Genomic DNA, 17,434 nt, shown 5'->3' with positions numbered 1-17,434 from the left:
TATTCGCGTTGAAGTGTATCAAGGTTTACAAGATGTTTTGCATGTAGGAGAATATAATGCAGGTAATCATTTGAAAATTAAATTTCAAGCAACAACGACAATTGAATTTACATACATTAAAATAATCATTTTATTGGTACAACAAATATTGGTCAACGAACTGTACTACCATCATCCTTCATCGGCAGTCGTCGAGACTTAACTCAGCATTATGAAGATGGTATGGCAATTGTGCTGAATGATGGCAAACCAGATATTTTCCTTACAATGACATGTAACCCATCTTGGAATGAAATCACTTCTGAACTTCAACATTTTCAAACTGCACAAGATCGCCCTGACTTGACAACAAGAATATTTCGGTCGAAATTTGAACAATTAAGGGCCAATGTCATTGATAAAGGCGTCTTGGGGAATGTTAAGAGCTACATGTGCGTTACGGAATTCCAGAAAAGAGGATTGCCACATGTGCATATGCTTCTTATTTTGGAAGACAATGATAAATTACGTAGCCCAGAAGAATATGATGCAATTGTGAGGGTAGAAATACCACACTATGACGAGGAACCACAATTACATCATGCAGTCTTGAAGCATATGGTTCATGGCCCTTGCGGTACGCTAAATCCAAATGCCCCATGTATGAAGGATGGACGCTGCAAAAAAAACTTCCCTCAAATTTTTTGCACACAAACACGCCAGGGTAATGACTCTTATCCAAAGTACAAAAGATGATGTCACGAATCTGTGACTCTCAACAGACGTGTCACTATTGATAATCGTTTGGTTGTTTCTTACAACCCTTGGTTGTTGCTGAAGTGTGATTGCCACATAAATGTTGAGGTATGTAGTAGCATTAAGAGCATAAAATATCTAAATAAATATGTTTACAAAGACCGGAGATTGAGTAGCAATGGAAGTGCATAAAGGGATAAATACTGATACAATACAACAATATGTTGATGCAAGATGGATTTGTGCACCAGAGGCCTTATGGAAAATATTTGGATTTAATCTTTACCAATTGTATCCTTCAGTTGTAAGATTACAAATTCATTTGCCAAATCGCCAACAAGTACGGTTTTATGACCATCAAATGATCAATGACATTCTAAATGATGATCATAACTCAAAAACCATGATTACACAATTCTTTGCACTAAACCAATTGGATGTAGAAGCAAGACATTATATATACACAGAAACTCCAAAATATTATACTTGGGACAAAGGAAATAAGGAATGGAATCGAAGAAGGAACCGGAGGAGGGTTTTAGGTAGAATGTACACAGTATCTCCTTCAGAAGCAGATAAATTCTACCTACGTGTTTTATTGAATCATGTTAGAGGTCCAACCTCCTGAGAATCCCTACTTACAGTAAATGGTACTTGCTTCCCAACTTTCAAGCAATCGGCTCAAGAACGAGGTTTTTTAGAGGGAGACAACAGTATTCGTCAATGCTTATTTGAAGCTTCAAATTTACGAACACCAATTGCATTAAGGAGATTATTTGTTACAATATTAGTGTTCTGTGAATTCACTGATGTCAAAAGTCTGTGGGAAGAGTTTGAAAAATTTACGAACACCAATTGCATTAAGGAGATTATTTGTTACAATATTAGTGTTCTGTGAACCCACTGATGTCAAAAGTCTGTGGGAAGAGTTTGAAAGTTATATGATAGAGGATTACCCTTCAACAAGCTCTATAATCAAAACTAAATTTACGAATAAACTTCTTATAGATTTGAACGACCTTTTGCTTCTTCATGGAAAACAAATCTCGGATTTTGACTTGCCAGTTTTACCATTACAGCATCTTGAAGATAATGTAATACCAAGAATTATTGAAGAACAATTGTAGTTTCATATTTCTCATCAAGATTTGGATGATGTGGGAAAACTAAATTCTGATCAATCAATTGCTTTCAACACCATCATGAATGTCATTGAGAATAGACAGGGTAAAGTTTTTTTTATGGATGACCCTGGAGGAACAGGTAAAACGTTCCTTTATCGTGCTTTAATTTCAAGATTTAAGAAGTATCGAACAAATTGTCCTAGCAATGGCCACCTCTAGTATTGCTGCAACATTATTACATGGTAGTCAAACTGCGCATTCACGGTTTAAGATACCTCTAAACCCAGATTCATCATCAATATGCTCAATCATCAAACAATCTGATCTTGCGAAACTAATTACACAAGCATCATCAATAGTTTGGGATGAAGCACCAATGGTAAACAGATATGCTTTGGAAGCAGTATATCGAACATTAAGAGATATTATAGGTTGTGATGCTCTGTTTGGAGGGAAAGTTGTAATATTAGGAGGAGATTTTAGACATGTACTTCCAGTGATACCTAAGGGTAATAACGCAGAAATGATAGCTGCATGTATTGTTAAGTCTACTTTGTGGGCATATACGAATGTGTTACATTTGTGTCAGAATATGCATTCATTGCAAGACCAAAATTTTGCTGAATATCTTATGAGGATTGGAGATGGTGTTGGACCAACAATTCGTGATGATTTGGTAAAAATACCCCAAGAATTGACAATAAGGTGGGAAGGAGAAGACTCTATACAACAACTTATACATGAAATATTTCCTAATTTGGAAAGTCATGGATGAGATGCTTCTTATATGTTAGAAAGAGCTATACTAACCCACAAATGAGAATATTCAGAAACTAAATGATATAATTATCAATTATTTTCCGGGAGAAAATCATAATTTGTTATATTTTGATGAGGTTGAAGGAGACACAAACAACTTATACCCGCAAGAGTATTTAAACTCCATTACTCCTGGTGGTTTACCACCACATGTTTTAAAAGTAAAAAAATGTGCATCATTGATGTTGTTGCGAAACATAGACCCGAAAGGTGGTTTATGTAATGGGACGTGATTACTATGTCGTGGGACTTACATGAATATGTTAGATGTGGAAGTCCTAAGTGGCCAACATGCTGGACATAGAGCTTTTCTTCCTAGGATTAAATTTAAAACGTCAGACAATGTTGAGAAAGCAATTTCCTATGCGATTAAGTTTTGCACTCACCATAAATAAGGCACAAGGACAAACTATTTCCAATGTAGGCATTTATCTTCTTAAACATGTCTTTGGACACGGACAACTATATGTTGCTCTATCAAGAAGGGTTTCAAAAGCTACCACAAAAATTCTTATTAAAGAAGGAAAAATTCAAGGGGAAGATGGTGATTTCACAAAGAATATTGTTTTTAAAGATATTTTATTGTATTGACTTAATGCTAATGGTACTACTACATACATCTACATTTATGTGACCGTCATACTTCAATAACAACCAATGATTATAAGGAACAACCCAACCGTTCTCAATCATTTTGACATCTAATGACATTCACAAGCTCACAATGCTGTCTTTTGTACTCTACATAACAGTCCATATTTCTTCAATGTTTGTTTCTCAGTTCCAAACTTATTTCTTCATAAGGTGTAGTATCGAGAATATTGTCATTATTACTTTCATCACATCTCTATTGTTTTGTTCTTTACTTAATCTTACTAATTTTTTTAACTCAATTACAAATTATGTACATATTTCATAATTCTATAAAATTTGCATTACAGCAGCCAAATTACCTCTTATGTTTCCCACAAAAAATATAGAAATTTTAGCGTCCACTATAATTCGACATTGTGGCTTCAATATTCCATAACAATACTCTAAACATAAAAATATTTCTCAATTTCATCATATCAAAGAAAAGTCATTACTCGGTTTATCATGTCTATTACTTTATACAATAATTATTACAAAAATAATAATTAAGTTGGCAAACATTTCATGAAAATAAATACGAGTCACAAAAATAATAATGCAGTTGGCAAACATTTCATGACAAACATTATTATAAAATCATGCACTTTACCTATAAAAATAAATGTGAGTCACTAAACTATTTGAACGTTCAATTTATAAAAAAGTAACAATTACATCAATAGTTAAAAACACAACTGCAAAATACTCTTATTTAATATAAAATACTATATTGGGTAAATATAATATACAGACTACACGTTACAAACAATAGATAAGTGGGTTGACGCTAATGGGAAATAAAAGGTATATGGAGACACATCATACATGCTCCCTTACTATAGACCCTCATTTTCATCCATATGCTAAATGAGAATAAACTATATTTTTATATAAGGAGATGTTATTTTATTTTGTCAATAAAAATATAACATGTGTCATTTTTAATTATTTGCTATAAAAACATTTTTAAAATTAAATAAAACAATATATCTATCATATTTTTACTCACGTATATATATAAGATACTTTATTCCCATCTTCAATACTAAAAATTCCCATCTTCAATACTAAAAAAATGGTATTTTCAGTTTTGGTGATGTTAATTTTGGGCCAGATCCCTAGAAATGGATTCTACCTGAAAAGTGAAGGCCCGGAGTGAGAATGAGAAAAATAGAGGAACGAATTGATTGAGATTTGTATAGAGATGATGAACATGGAATCATCTCTTTCGTACTCGGATTTCATCACAATCTTCCTTCTCCGCCCTCTCCTCGCTATAGCTTTCGTTCTCTCCTTAATTTCTCTCGGTAATTCTTCTCTTTCTATCTTCATTCTCTTTCATCATCTTCACTTCAAGAAATTCATGTAAAAATTAATTACGATTTGTGTGAATAGGTTGGTTATTGGCATGGAAACTAGTACTTGTTCATGTGCCTCTGGTGCAAGAGATTTTTGGCCTTAAAAAGAAGAAACCTTTTCTATACAAGCCTCAAACTGGTCGTTTATCTAAACTTTACAGCGCTATCAATGCACAAAATTTACCTTCTCCTTCTAATTCCACTTCAACTTGGTAATTTCTCTTTCTCGCTGTAATAGGATTTTTTTTACATTGTAATGTTACTGCTATTGTTGAACTCGTTGATCCATGGAACATCCTTTGTTTTAGTATATGGATCTATTTATTGAGGAAACATAATATCAAATTAGTCCTTATGAATTGAAGTGAACAAAGAAAAAAGGTGTAATATTATAAGAGATTTTTTAAATTTAAGGACAAATTTGTACATAATTTCAAGAACTAAACTCAGTGAAAAACAATTTCAACTTTGAACATAGTTTTATATTGATTGCAATAGACCAACAAAACTTTAGTCTAGTAACGTAAGGCACTGCTAGATGCCCGGAAACCAAAAAATCAAATGTTTGATTCTTTAGAGCAATGTTTGTTGGGAGGGGTAGCCACACACCTCGAAAGGATTAGTTGTTTACTCATAGGTTGAGAGATACCCTTGATTGCAATAGACACATTTATATATTGATTCCAATAAACACTCTCATGCTTGAAGCCCAAATAGGCAAATATTGTGCTAAGAATAGGAGGCTCTCAAGATGATACGAGTTTTGTTCGGTTTGTAAACATAACATGGGGGACTAAGAAATTTGAGATTTTTTCTTATGCATTGAAATAGAAAGGAATGATTATCATGCTACACATTGTTCTGTTGCAATTAGGTTTCCTAACAACTTGGATGTTTTAACTTGATGGTTCCTGGAACAGATGTAGATTATCATATATTACTCTTGAGATTAAAAAAATGGTCATGGTTGTCGATGCTAATGGTATTTGCTTTATTGCCATTGCAGATAAAAGCATTAAATTGTGAAGAGATATTGGAGAGAGCAAACATGAGATCATGCACAGTAGTACAGTCATTAAGTGAAACTCTATGAGATTAAGTTAACTACACATATTACATTGTGCATAATGTTGGTTATCTTTGAAAACTAAGCAGATAATGATCTTACTGCAACACTCTGTATACTGCTATGTGGAACTTTTGGTTTGTAAAATTCGAGTGATGGTTAGTTATAATTTATTTTTATGATTGCTATTGGTATTTACATGCGATTACATATGGGAGATAACATTCAATCTTAAAAACTTGGTGCCTTCACGAAGATATTTGGAAATAACCATTCATGGGTATGTATTAAGGGAACGAGAATCTTCAACCATGCTATTCTATACCAATCAATCTGTCACCAATAAGAAACAGGCATGTCAAAATATTTTATATAATTACGTATAGGTATTTATCATATGTATATATTTTACTGTTTTTAAGAGTTATAGTTTCAAAATAATTAAATGCATGTGATGACATGCATGATAAGGAACCTAGTATATACCCATGTACTAATGCATTAGCCATGGAGAATACAGGTGAGAGAAAAGGCAAGATCGAAAGAGTAAAGCCTAGAAATCCAATCAAAGTGAGTTTCGTTAGAAGTCTTCATCATTTCCCCACCAAGAAACTCAGGATGATAGAAAAGGATATAAGTTTAAAATTGCCCATCTTTACAGAGAAGCTTCACGCTTTAGCGAATAGTTGTTGATTGCCAAGTTCAGCTAATGATGTATGTTCATTCTCCTTCATTATTTCATAATTGGTTGTGCTTCATGTAAAATGGGTTGCCATTCCCTTTAACTGTTATTTCATTGTAATCTCTCTTTGGGATTATTAAAAAATGATTTTGATTTGCCTAAAATCTAAACGAGGTGTAAAAAGGCAAAATATTGTACAGGTTTTTATAATAATTTGAAAGAAAATGAAACCACATATCAAGACAGATTTACAAGATAGAATCAGTCCTGGTTCGCCCTATCCAGGTGTAAAATGGTTGAAGGGATTAATAATTGGTACAAAATTTAGATATAGTTCTATTCTATATGTTTACGTGGTGTTATTCTCCCATCAAAACAGGACATTTCGAAGTTGTACACATGTAAATCCTAATAATAAACAAGGACAAGCAATTAACTTCTTTATCCACAATAACCAAATAATCTCACTGTACGGTTTTGTTGCTCTCGTTGGTAAAATGTTTGAATGGAAGGATTGAGATTTACCACAACTGTAGCTCTGATCCCTAAACAAAAATGGTTGGAGCAACCATTACCATTAGATTCATGAATGCACCAACTGCAACGAAAATTTGGCTGTAGTGGATCCAGGTCAGAATTGGGGAGTCTTTGATCATTCTCCCACTCTATCAAAGCAACCGGAAAAAAATATGAACACATATTTGAAAACATGACACACTATGTCAGATATTATCATACAAAAATGGAATATCGTGAAGTTTGTTCCATAATTTCAAGTGCAACAAGGACAAACAAGATACCTAACAAATTTATATATTATAGCAGGCAAACATACATTAGTAGCAAGATCAGTAGAGTAGTCAGCTTCCTGTCTGCCTTAGGTACCTGCATGAAAGGCAATCACAGTTAAGCATAGATTGACATATGAACTGTAGTAAAATAAATCGTGGAGTGCCTTTAAACCAAACAACAAATAGAATTAACCAGGATATGCTGTTCCAGAATATAAAGTGTGAAGATACTCACTTCAGAGGCCAGAACAATACATTGTTACTTCTGGCCACTCAAACTTATGCTATGAGAAGCTGCACCTTTTACAAACTAGTTTTGGCTATAAGACACATTACTCTTAAAAATGGTACAAAAAATAAAATCTATTATAAATATATTAAACCCCACTTTTCAGCTCAGACAGTCAGAAACAGGCGGACAATGAACCAAATCTCCTTACTCAGGATTTTGGATAATAATGACCAGTTCAGTTGCCACTTTATAGTGTTACAAGTAAAGCATCTATGATGACTTTGGTTTGATACTTTTGGTCACAGTTTTTAAAATCCCACATTCAAAATAAAAGATGATCCGGTTATGTCTAGAGTATTATCGGAGTCAATGAAAACCCACCAGGAATACAAGTATCGTAACTCATAAATATATCACAACAATCCCTCCATCATAAAATATATTGTAAGAATAAATACAAAATCAAATTTACCAAGAACTTAGTCAGAACAATCCCTCCATCATAAAATAAGGTGTAGGTTACAGTAAGATTTGAGACAGCTAAAAAGAACATTGAGATAAAAATCCATTTGTCAATGAAAGCAACAATAGATGACATTATCATTGCATTGGTGATAAATTAAATTCACTCAGATATAAGCTTACCTGTACAGCTACTTATCTGCAATAAGTGCTTCACAGAAAAGACGCCTCAACTGGCAAGGGTAGTTCGCTTTGGACATCAAGCCTGTTGAGTAATTTCGAGTAAGTCAAAGAATGATCTGGTGGGTTGTCAATGCCTTCAGTTTCACCGCAGCCCTTGTTGCCATTATCTCCCATACAACAAGCATCATGTATGTCACTTACAACAGGCTGTATGATCTTACCAAATAGCAGAATTGAACCAGAGCCAACTTTTGCAGTGTTGCAGTTGTAGGCCCCAGCAAACTCTGTGCAAAAGGAATGCAAACTGCTCTGGCTATTTGGTGACAAGTCATCAGATTGAGAACTGCCGATGTTTAGCTCGGTTGATACAGTTTCCAACATTGGCATTGTATTGTTCACAAAGGAACTACTACCCAAACGAAGATAATGGTTATCAATACTATTTGTAAAATTGAAATTTTTTGATGCAGAAACTACATCATGCCTGGCTCCCTGCATGCCCGCAGGAAAAGTTTCAGAACTCAACAATGTTTGATTCAAGTGTTCCATTGTTGAATTAGTGAACCATGTCATAGGAAAGTAGGGATCTCCCTCTCTATCACTTAATACCCCCGCAACCTGGGCAAATCTAAACTTTTTTGTTGGGGGGAATGCTGTACGAAGAGAAGGTTGTGGAGAAACAAGTTCAACCTGCCAAGGGCTGACTCGCTTTGCATTCTTCAAAACTTCAGGTTCGTCCCATGCAACCTATGATGTTATAGATAATGTTAAATTGGAGATAGATGATAAATTATAGATAGTACCATATAGCATCTATCTTCAGTCACTTAAGTTTCTTATCAATTAAAAGAATATATTTGTTACAAATGTCATGAAACTAAGACTCATCAGAAATGACAGAAAAAATAATCCGCTGCGAATTTACCTAATATATATGTAGACACGTACCTGGAAGGGGAGATTCTCAATAAAAATGATTGAGAATTACTAAATTAGACGTTGCAAGTATAAACAAGTATATATGAGGAACACAGAAAAAAAATATTCATTTCTCTTCTGATGAAACAACCTGTTTGTTTTGCCTAAAGGCATAAATAAACAACAGGGCACATTAGGGGGGAATCGATTCTCTCTTTCTCTCTCCACAGCCAGTAGCATCCGAAGTAAGTAGGCCAAAAGATTGCAATGAAGAATGTATTTTTCGAGAAGTAGTGCAAATAAATATCAAATATAATGCCACGAATGGATTCAAACAGTCAAAATGAGTATTAATCATTTTAATGAATTTGGGAATAGATACTCATACTCATGCAAATTAATCATGTGCCAGGAACCAGATTTGAACTGGTGACACGAGGACTTTCAGTCCTCTGCTCTACCAGATGAGCTATCCTGGCCATTCTTGGTGCACCATCCCAGTTATGCCCATCAAATGTGCTAGATAAAAACATACTGCAGAGCTTAATTATAGTGACTTTCTATGTCCCACATAAATGTTATCCATTAGATGGATTGGCAACATTTTAAAAATCTTAAAATTACTTCTGATATCCCCAAATCCAACAAATAAACCCTGCAGAGTCGGACACTTGGGCACTGATGTAGAAATTAAAGAAGCAACATGACAACTAATAAAATCAAATGTAAAAATGTTACATACCCTTAAGCACGGATGCCACGGAATAAAGATAGATAGTTACTATCCTATTGGTATTTCTCAATTCAATATCTTCATGAATTTACAAGATATAATATAAATGTAAACAACTGCGTACCTTATCCAATGTTTGAATGCCCAAAAAACGCATGCCAGTCACCCATTCACACATTTCATCAATACAGAAAAGCATTATTTTCTAAATTTCCCACACACTATGACTATCATCTTGGGAGCAACAATAAACACAGACTATTAGACATAAATCTCTATGGCCAAAAACCATTGTAGCCTATAGGATACGGTGTGATGTGATCCCTAACCTTCTATAATTTTCAAAACTTGACCATTTCAAACATTAAGTTATTTTTATGTCTTATAAGCCATAGACATCGACATGTTTTGTTCTGCTCTCTATGGTTTTGTCATGCATATTTTCTTTGGTTTTGTTTAATTCTTCTAGGTGCTATTCTGGCATGTGCATCAAACACTAACCAATATTCAAAATCACAATCCTACCAGTCTTAACAATTAGAGGTTGTTTTGGATCCACATAAGACACAGATAAATAATTAAGCAGTGGAGTCATAGGCATAGGGCATAGCATACATATACCTGAAGCATGCGCCAAGGAGAACCTCGCCAGGGTCCATTATCAGGGACAGAAGCTGAAGTCACTGTCCCCTGAAACCAGGTCATCCTGGATGAATCCTCTGTCTCCATAGTCATCTTCACTCTCATCCCGTGACCCCACGCACCTCTCATAGCTTCTTCCACAACCTCAGCCTTCACCACGAAATCCGACCACCCGGCACTCGGATAATGCACAACCTCAAACGGCATACCCTGCGCAGCCGCTTCCGCCACCTCTGCAACAGCCTTCACTGTCACCTTCTTCCTCCCTCTCCTCCAATAACCACCACTGTCCCCTTCTTCCTCCTCCTCATCAGCTCTATTCTTTTCCGTGCCGGAGAACTGGAACACCCTGCGAATTCCAACGAACACCAATCCCTTCGAGTTCTTCATGAAAATGACCGAATCTCCGGCGACGAGCTTCTTGAGAGTCAGAAACTTGCTCCAGCCGGAGGTAAGCAAGTGCCGCCTCGGCGTGCCACGATAAATGTGCCGGAACTGCCAGACCTTGCCGTGAACATCGGTGACGTTCAGGATCTGGAGCGGCGGATCAGCCTCGAAGTTCAGCGGCGGTAAAACGGAGTCAGCGCAGAACCTCGGAACAGAGAATCCACCGCCGTTGTTAGCATCAGAAGGCGTCAAAATCTTGGCGAACGAAACAACCTTACCACCATCACCACCGACTTCATTATGCGAATCGTTGGCGAATCGGTTAGAGACAGGTTCCAGTAGGATCTTAGCGAAAACCTCGTCGGAGAAAGGATCGGCGAGGAATTGAACGTTGGAGACGCGGCAGTGTACGACGGAGAGGGAGGAGAGTGAGTAGTGAGGATTGAGAGGGGGAGAAGCATGTTCGAGGTGGCCCTGAGGGAAGTAGTAAACCCTAGAATTAACGTTGGGGATTTGGACGGCGGCGCCGGCACAGGCTTGCCAGATTTCACGGTCGACGTGGCTGGGGAGGGGCGGAGAGTGGCGGCGAGTGTCAGAGTGAGGCATTCTGTAAGAGGGAGAGAATTAGTTATTTAGTTATGGTTAGAGGTTTTAAACGAAAGGAAGAAGTGTGATGAGAGAGTGTGGCAATGGCAATAGCGGAAAATTTAAGTCGTTTTGTATATGTTTAAGAGCATGGCGTAAGAGTTTAGTGTCTCATATAACTAGATTATAAAGAAATCGCATTTTTGCTCCATGATTTCTTAAACTTATGCATTAACATGAGAAGAAATCTGGAAGGTTCATTTAAACATAAGAAAAATGGAATACTCCCATAATAATATTTTGTTTTACTACGGTCTCAAAAAATGAAGAGGTATTACTTCAATATAATTATACATGATTATTAATTATCTAAAGTTTTATATTTTATATAAACTATATATTTATAGATAAAAATTATTAATTATGTACGGAATCACCCGGTCAGACCGAACAGTTTAACATTTTGAACCGCTAAACCTAATATGGGACATTTCCCGATTTGACATCCGGCTTGGGTTTCATAACATTAATATAATAAAGTGTAGTTTATATTTTAGTGACTAAAGTGTATTAAGTTTAATTCAAGTTAAAATTTTATTAATAAAAATTATAATATAAGCATAGATAAGTGGTCTAAAGCACATTAAAATAAATAAATAAAAAAATATCTAAAAGGTTACAATATTATTATTTTAATATTTAATGATAGAATTGTAAACTGAGTTTGCAACTAAGAGAGTGGTGAATTAGTTGACTTAAAATAATGATCACATTTTCTGCAAAATCGAGAGTTAAAATGCAGCAGAAAGTATATGCAGAAAATTAATAAGTAAAATCAAAGAGATAAGGGAGAAGAGGGTACACAATGATTTTTATATTGGTTCACCTTCTTGTCCACCGAAGGTTACATCCAGTACTCTTATAGCACAAGAGATTTTTCCACTAAAGATTATGAGTTGCAATTACAATATCTCACCCCGAGATTTCTATGTACCTTACGCACTCTTTAATCCTTATTCACTTTTGGAAAACACATTTCCAAGTGATTCTAATCCCCTTTCTTATCACACCCCGTGAGGTCCAAGTGATTCTGCAATAATAATGAAGAATGTACATCAATGGCGGAATTGCCTTTTACAAGTATGAAAGTGATGTAACTTACAATTCAAACAACTCTTTAGTATACTTAGTAATAATGCTCTTTATAAGTTTGTAAACTTGAAACACTTTCACTTTAAGCAACTTCAGAAAAATCAACTTTGAAAGTTTAAGAACTTGTTGCAAAAAATGCAGAAAATAATTTCAGAATATGTGTAAGAGTTTTTGAAATTTGTATAAGAGTTGTGTATATGTTGTGTGTAGTGATTGTGAGTTTCAATACTTTTATATATGTTTTCCAATTAGTCAATATGTCTCTTTGAAAGGGTAGGAATTGATTGGAATGAAAACATGTCTTTTGGATTGAAACTCATTCACTTTGAATTTGAAAATCTGATACAACAACTTTCAGTAATCGATTACAGCATTGAGTAATCGATTACTCAAGTGTTTTGTCCACTAGTCGTTTATTTTCGAATTAGAGTAATCGATTACAGAAAGTTGAGTAATCAATTACTCAACTTTAATAACTCTAGTAATATGTTACTCAAAGACAGTAATGGATTACTCTGATGAGTTTAAAGTTGGATAACTATTTTCTCACACTTGTAACCTGTTACTTAGATGAGGTAACTTGCTACACACTATTTTTGAATTTTTTTTGAAGTATTTTAAAGTGTTTCAATTTTCTTAAAAAAATAGTTTGAGCATTACTACTATTGTATAATTAAGAGTATAGGATAGAAGTGTAACACCGTGAATTTTCTGTGTATGTTTTATTAATTATTTATTTTAACAACGATTAATTTTAGAAATTAATTGGTATTGAATTAAACTAAACCGTAGTTGAGTGTTAGTCTTTTTTTATGATTTCTTATTTTGTGGTAAATTTTCGTAATTTTATGTGATGGAATGTTTTTGAGCTGCTGTCGGGCCCGAATTCGGCCCAATAACGTGCGTTTCAGTTCCATAACTCGGAATCGAATTCCGATTGCGTCATTGGCTTTGAAATATTATTTCGAGTAAAGATAGACATCAAGTTTGTTCAGAACGCATTTCTAAATATTTTTCAATCCGAATTGCGTATTTCGAAGTTCTAACCGTAAACCGAAATTGGGAGATTTTTATTATCCAACCGGGTATTAACCGAAAATACTCGAGAATGGTTTAATCGAGAATTTGTTATTGAAAATGTCACATCACTTTCATGTAAGAAGTTTGATTATTAAACAAGCAAAAATACATATTCTCTTACACAAAATCCCCTAAATCACTCAACAAATCCTCTCACTCCACCACCATTAGACACATCACCTATGCTAGTCTAAATCTACTTACTTTGCATTAAATTTTCTGATTTGATGAGGGTGAGGCTCTCCTATAAATACCTCACCCCATTCTCTCATTTTTACACTAAATTTCTTATACAGACTAATGTAGTCTTTTATTTTCTCTTCTTCATCTTCTTCTCATACTTCATAGAAAGTTATGAGCTTTTATTATGTTGTTCATAAAGTAGAGTTTATATTTTTTCTTTAAGTATTTATGAATGCATAATTAAAGGGGATGATAATAAAATCATATGAACCTTTATGTAGTTTTTAGCTTTTATAAATCTTGAAATGTCTTCGTTGTTCTTAGATGGAAAAACTATATCTTTGGACAAGATTAGATGAGTTATTTGTTTGGAAATATTAGAAATTATTGTTAGTATTTGAATATGTTTAAATGTGATGATTTTAACATCAAAGGAACCCTTAATGTATTTAGGAAAAAGTTTGTATTTACTCTTGAAAGTTTATGATGATGATGAGTTGTTGTTGAAAATGTTTCATTTTTAGAAAGTATTATGTTTTAAAAGTGGTTTAGCATATTTTACTCTTTGATTTCCAAGTTAAAATAATGATTTGGGATAAAAGATGATTTATTAAAGTCTTGACTTCATAAACTTAAAGTGTTATGAAGTTTTGGATATTAAAGTAGTATAAAGGCTTACCTTAGGATTTATATTTATGACTATGAATTTAACACTTACTAACCCTTGAGGTTTTTCCTAAAAATAATTAGGAGGTGTTAAGATGTTCATAAAAAATTGTTGTATTTAGTTCAGTTGACTTACTTTAAAGTGGTAAGAATAACTAAAAGATGTTTAGTATAAAATATTAAATTAAGAGTCATTCTTTTTCATGACTATGAAAATAACACTTACTAGCTTGGATATTTTTTCCTAAACAATTAAGAGGTGTTAAGATGTTCATGAAAATTTGTTTTAGTAGTTACTTAAAATAATGAGATTTACCTAAAAGTCTTGACTTTATAAACTCAAAGTGTTATGAAGTCTTATATGGTAAATTAATTTAAAAATGTTGAATTTTAGTTAAGTGAACTTACTTTAAAATGGTAAGATTTACTTAAAAAATATTGATTTAAAAGTATCAATTTTGTTTAAATTGACTAACTTTAAAAATGATAAGTCTAGCTTAATGATCTTATTTTAAAAGGTTAGTTTTAGTAAAAATGTTTTACTTACAAAAAATAAGATTTATGAACTATCAGAAAAATGTAATGAATTGGAAATATATGTCTAGAAAGGTTCTGTCTAAGGAAAGACTTGGTATTTAAGGGTGTCTTTATGACTCACCTCTCTTTCCTAGGAACTAGGTTGGTGTATATCCATGGATTACGACATAATTCCGTATAATTTTTATTGAAAATCTTACTTTAATTTGATTGTAAGACTTTTAATGACAAATGATGATTCAAGGATATTCAACCTTGAACTGGATGGACGAAAGAAATTAAATTCATTTTAAATCGCAAGTTTTATCTTCGCGTAAAAAATTATTTCGTAAGTATAATTATTATTGTCAATTAACTAATTAACGTTATTTTGGCGTCATGAAGAGTTCGAGAGGAGATTGGATCAAGTAAGCTCACCTACAAACAGAGAACCTAGCGACCCGACATACTCAGGTAAGGGAGAATACATCGTGACATAGTGGTATCCGAATATGACACCCGAATCTCCTAAACTTTCTCAAAGGTTTGGAGTTATATTTGTGTATTAAGAAAACCCATACTTAATCAATTATTTTGCGTTCCTGGATTTTGTACGGATACTTTCTTAAGTTGTATGATTAGGATAGCTTAAAATATCAAGTATTATGGTGGCTATCCATGAAGGAACACCACTCCAGAAACTAAAATGCATTGGGATTGAAAACAACAGAGAGTTTCGATCCGATAGCCCAAAAGGGCGAGGAAAATGGTCCTGGTAACTGGACCACCTCGCCCGAGTGAGCCCGCCTCACTCAGGTGAGGGAGAAAACATTGTGACACAGTGGTGTCCGAATATGCATCCGGACCTCCAAACTCCCTCATAAGTTTGGATTTGCCTTGGGTATTAAGAAAGTTTGTACTTAATCAATTGCCTTTTTGTTTGGATTAAGTACAACAATATTTCTCATACCGATTTATGTTATGTTTATATATTCAAATACCATATTTACTATTGAATTATAATGTTTGAATGATTATTGTGGGAATGATATGTATGCGATAATTGTTAAATTTAAGGTTTAAAAACATGTGATATAAATGAGAAATATTTTCCTTGAGAAAAGTAATTAAAATGATATTCATGCTCTTCTCGCTTGAGCAAGACGATTCTCGCTTGAGTGAGAAGTGTTTAGAGAAAACGAGTGTTTTAGCTCGGGGCGAGACAACTCTCGCTTGAGCTAAAATAGGCACCAAGAGAACTGATTGTTTTCTCGCTTAAGAGAGACAACTCTTGCTTAAGCCACAAATGCCTCAAAAATGGATGTGCCTTCGCTTGAGCGAGAGGGCTCCATACAGACATGAATTCTTTTTAAGTCGTCTGAACGATAACTCTCATATATACGAGAGCCTAATGGCATGTTTGACATCAAGACGTTGTAAAGGTAAATAACTATATGAAATTCTTGAAAGTAATAAAAGTAAGGAATTGCTTTGTTAAAGGTGACGCTCGTTTTGGGCATTTTTGGCGCCCGAGCGACCGTATTTCGCTCGAGCACGGACCAGACAGGTGATTTGACCAATTTTTGATGGATTTGTTGCTTGAGTGACAGTCCCTCGCTTGGGCGAGCATCATGAAGAGAATTGAGTATGTTTTGATGAGTTCGTCACTTGAGCGACAGTTTCTCGCTTTAGCGAGAGACATACAATATTTTTGAATGTTTTTGATTGTTTGATTCCTTAGACAATAGCCCTAGCTTGGGTGTGAAGTGTATTTACACTTGGGAAAGACCATTACTCAGATGATTGAGTTTGGTGCCCAAAATTGACATACTTATACAAGTACATTTGTTCTTGCACCTTTTTAGGGCAAGGTTTCCGAATGTTATATCGTGATTAGGGCAATGCCCAAAAAGGATTACATGATACCATGCAGCGAGGTCGTCTGACCGTAAGAGGTTTGGCCATGTGGTCGTCCAGGATATTCAGCGATGGTTCGTAGTGGTAGGGATGTTATTCCTCTATTTACGTGTTGACATAAGATCGGGTCCCACAAGAAGCATTCCTCTGGGAGATGTCTTAGGTTGGGCCGATCATATAAAATAATGATTGAAAGATTTAATCAGCTAACCTCGGCTAGTGTGCATAGTCATTATGGATAATGAAGTAGGGGAGAGGAAATTTACGTGAGACGAACGAGCCCCGAGATGTTGAGAGAGACGACGATGGCGGTGGTTCGTCAGCAAAGTCTTGAGGGTGAGTCTAGGTGAGACGAGTCCCTTGTATTCTTGGATGAGGTATTCTGTTGGATCGGACAATTCTCACAGCACAAACTAGACGATTTTTGACAACCCCTCTTTGCAATCAAGATCAATGAGAGGGATGCCCAGAAAGTGTTTGATATGACACCATCCTGAAATGGACAGTTCTTCAGAACAAATTGATCATATATCCTTGCGATGAATAATTTTGGTGCGTTCAAATCGGCTT

General features: G+C 34.6%; 4 protein-coding genes and 1 non-coding gene across 6 annotated transcripts; 3 read left to right on the top strand and 2 right to left on the bottom strand.

Moving 5' to 3' along the window:
* On the top strand, positions 223-735 carry LOC109328012. The gene has a single exon (XM_019561242.1). The coding sequence runs from the start codon at positions 223-225 to the stop codon at positions 733-735; it is 513 nt and encodes a 170-aa protein (XP_019416787.1).
* On the top strand, positions 914-1,363 carry LOC109328006. Its single transcript, XM_019561234.1, has one exon. It carries the CDS (start codon positions 914-916, stop codon positions 1,361-1,363), a length of 450 nt encoding a protein of 149 aa, XP_019416779.1.
* LOC109338087 lies at positions 4,419-5,925 on the top strand. Its single transcript, XM_019575225.1, has 3 exons — positions 4,419-4,618; positions 4,707-4,881; positions 5,676-5,925. Coding segments are annotated over exons 1-3 (279 nt in total). The 5' UTR covers positions 4,419-4,515; the 3' UTR covers positions 5,677-5,925.
* Positions 6,762-11,467, bottom strand: LOC109338081 (auxin response factor 17-like). 2 transcript variants are annotated; one of them, XR_002106513.1, is made up of 4 exons: positions 10,358-11,467; positions 8,086-8,832; positions 7,253-7,302; positions 6,762-7,082 (listed from the first exon to the last, which is right to left on the bottom strand). XR_002106513.1 is itself a non-coding variant. In XM_019575214.1 (3 exons), exons 1-2 carry the CDS (start codon positions 11,369-11,371, stop codon positions 8,116-8,118), a joined length of 1,731 nt encoding a protein of 576 aa, XP_019430759.1. In that variant the 5' UTR covers positions 11,372-11,466; the 3' UTR covers positions 7,109-7,302; positions 8,086-8,115. The 2 variants fall into 2 exon arrangements, 1 of the variants encoding a protein (XP_019430759.1); XM_019575214.1 differs by lacking the exon at positions 6,762-7,082 and having other exon boundaries at positions 7,109-7,302; positions 10,358-11,466.
* On the bottom strand, positions 9,410-9,482 carry TRNAF-GAA. Its single transcript has one exon. It is a non-coding gene; the product is annotated as a tRNA-Phe (tRNA).

The sequence above is a fragment of the Lupinus angustifolius genome, chromosome LG02, assembly GCF_001865875.1.
Source record: "Lupinus angustifolius cultivar Tanjil chromosome LG02, LupAngTanjil_v1.0, whole genome shotgun sequence".
Classification (NCBI taxonomy): domain Eukaryota; kingdom Viridiplantae; phylum Streptophyta; class Magnoliopsida; order Fabales; family Fabaceae; genus Lupinus; species Lupinus angustifolius.
This window is presented reverse-complemented; position numbering and strand designations above follow the sequence as displayed.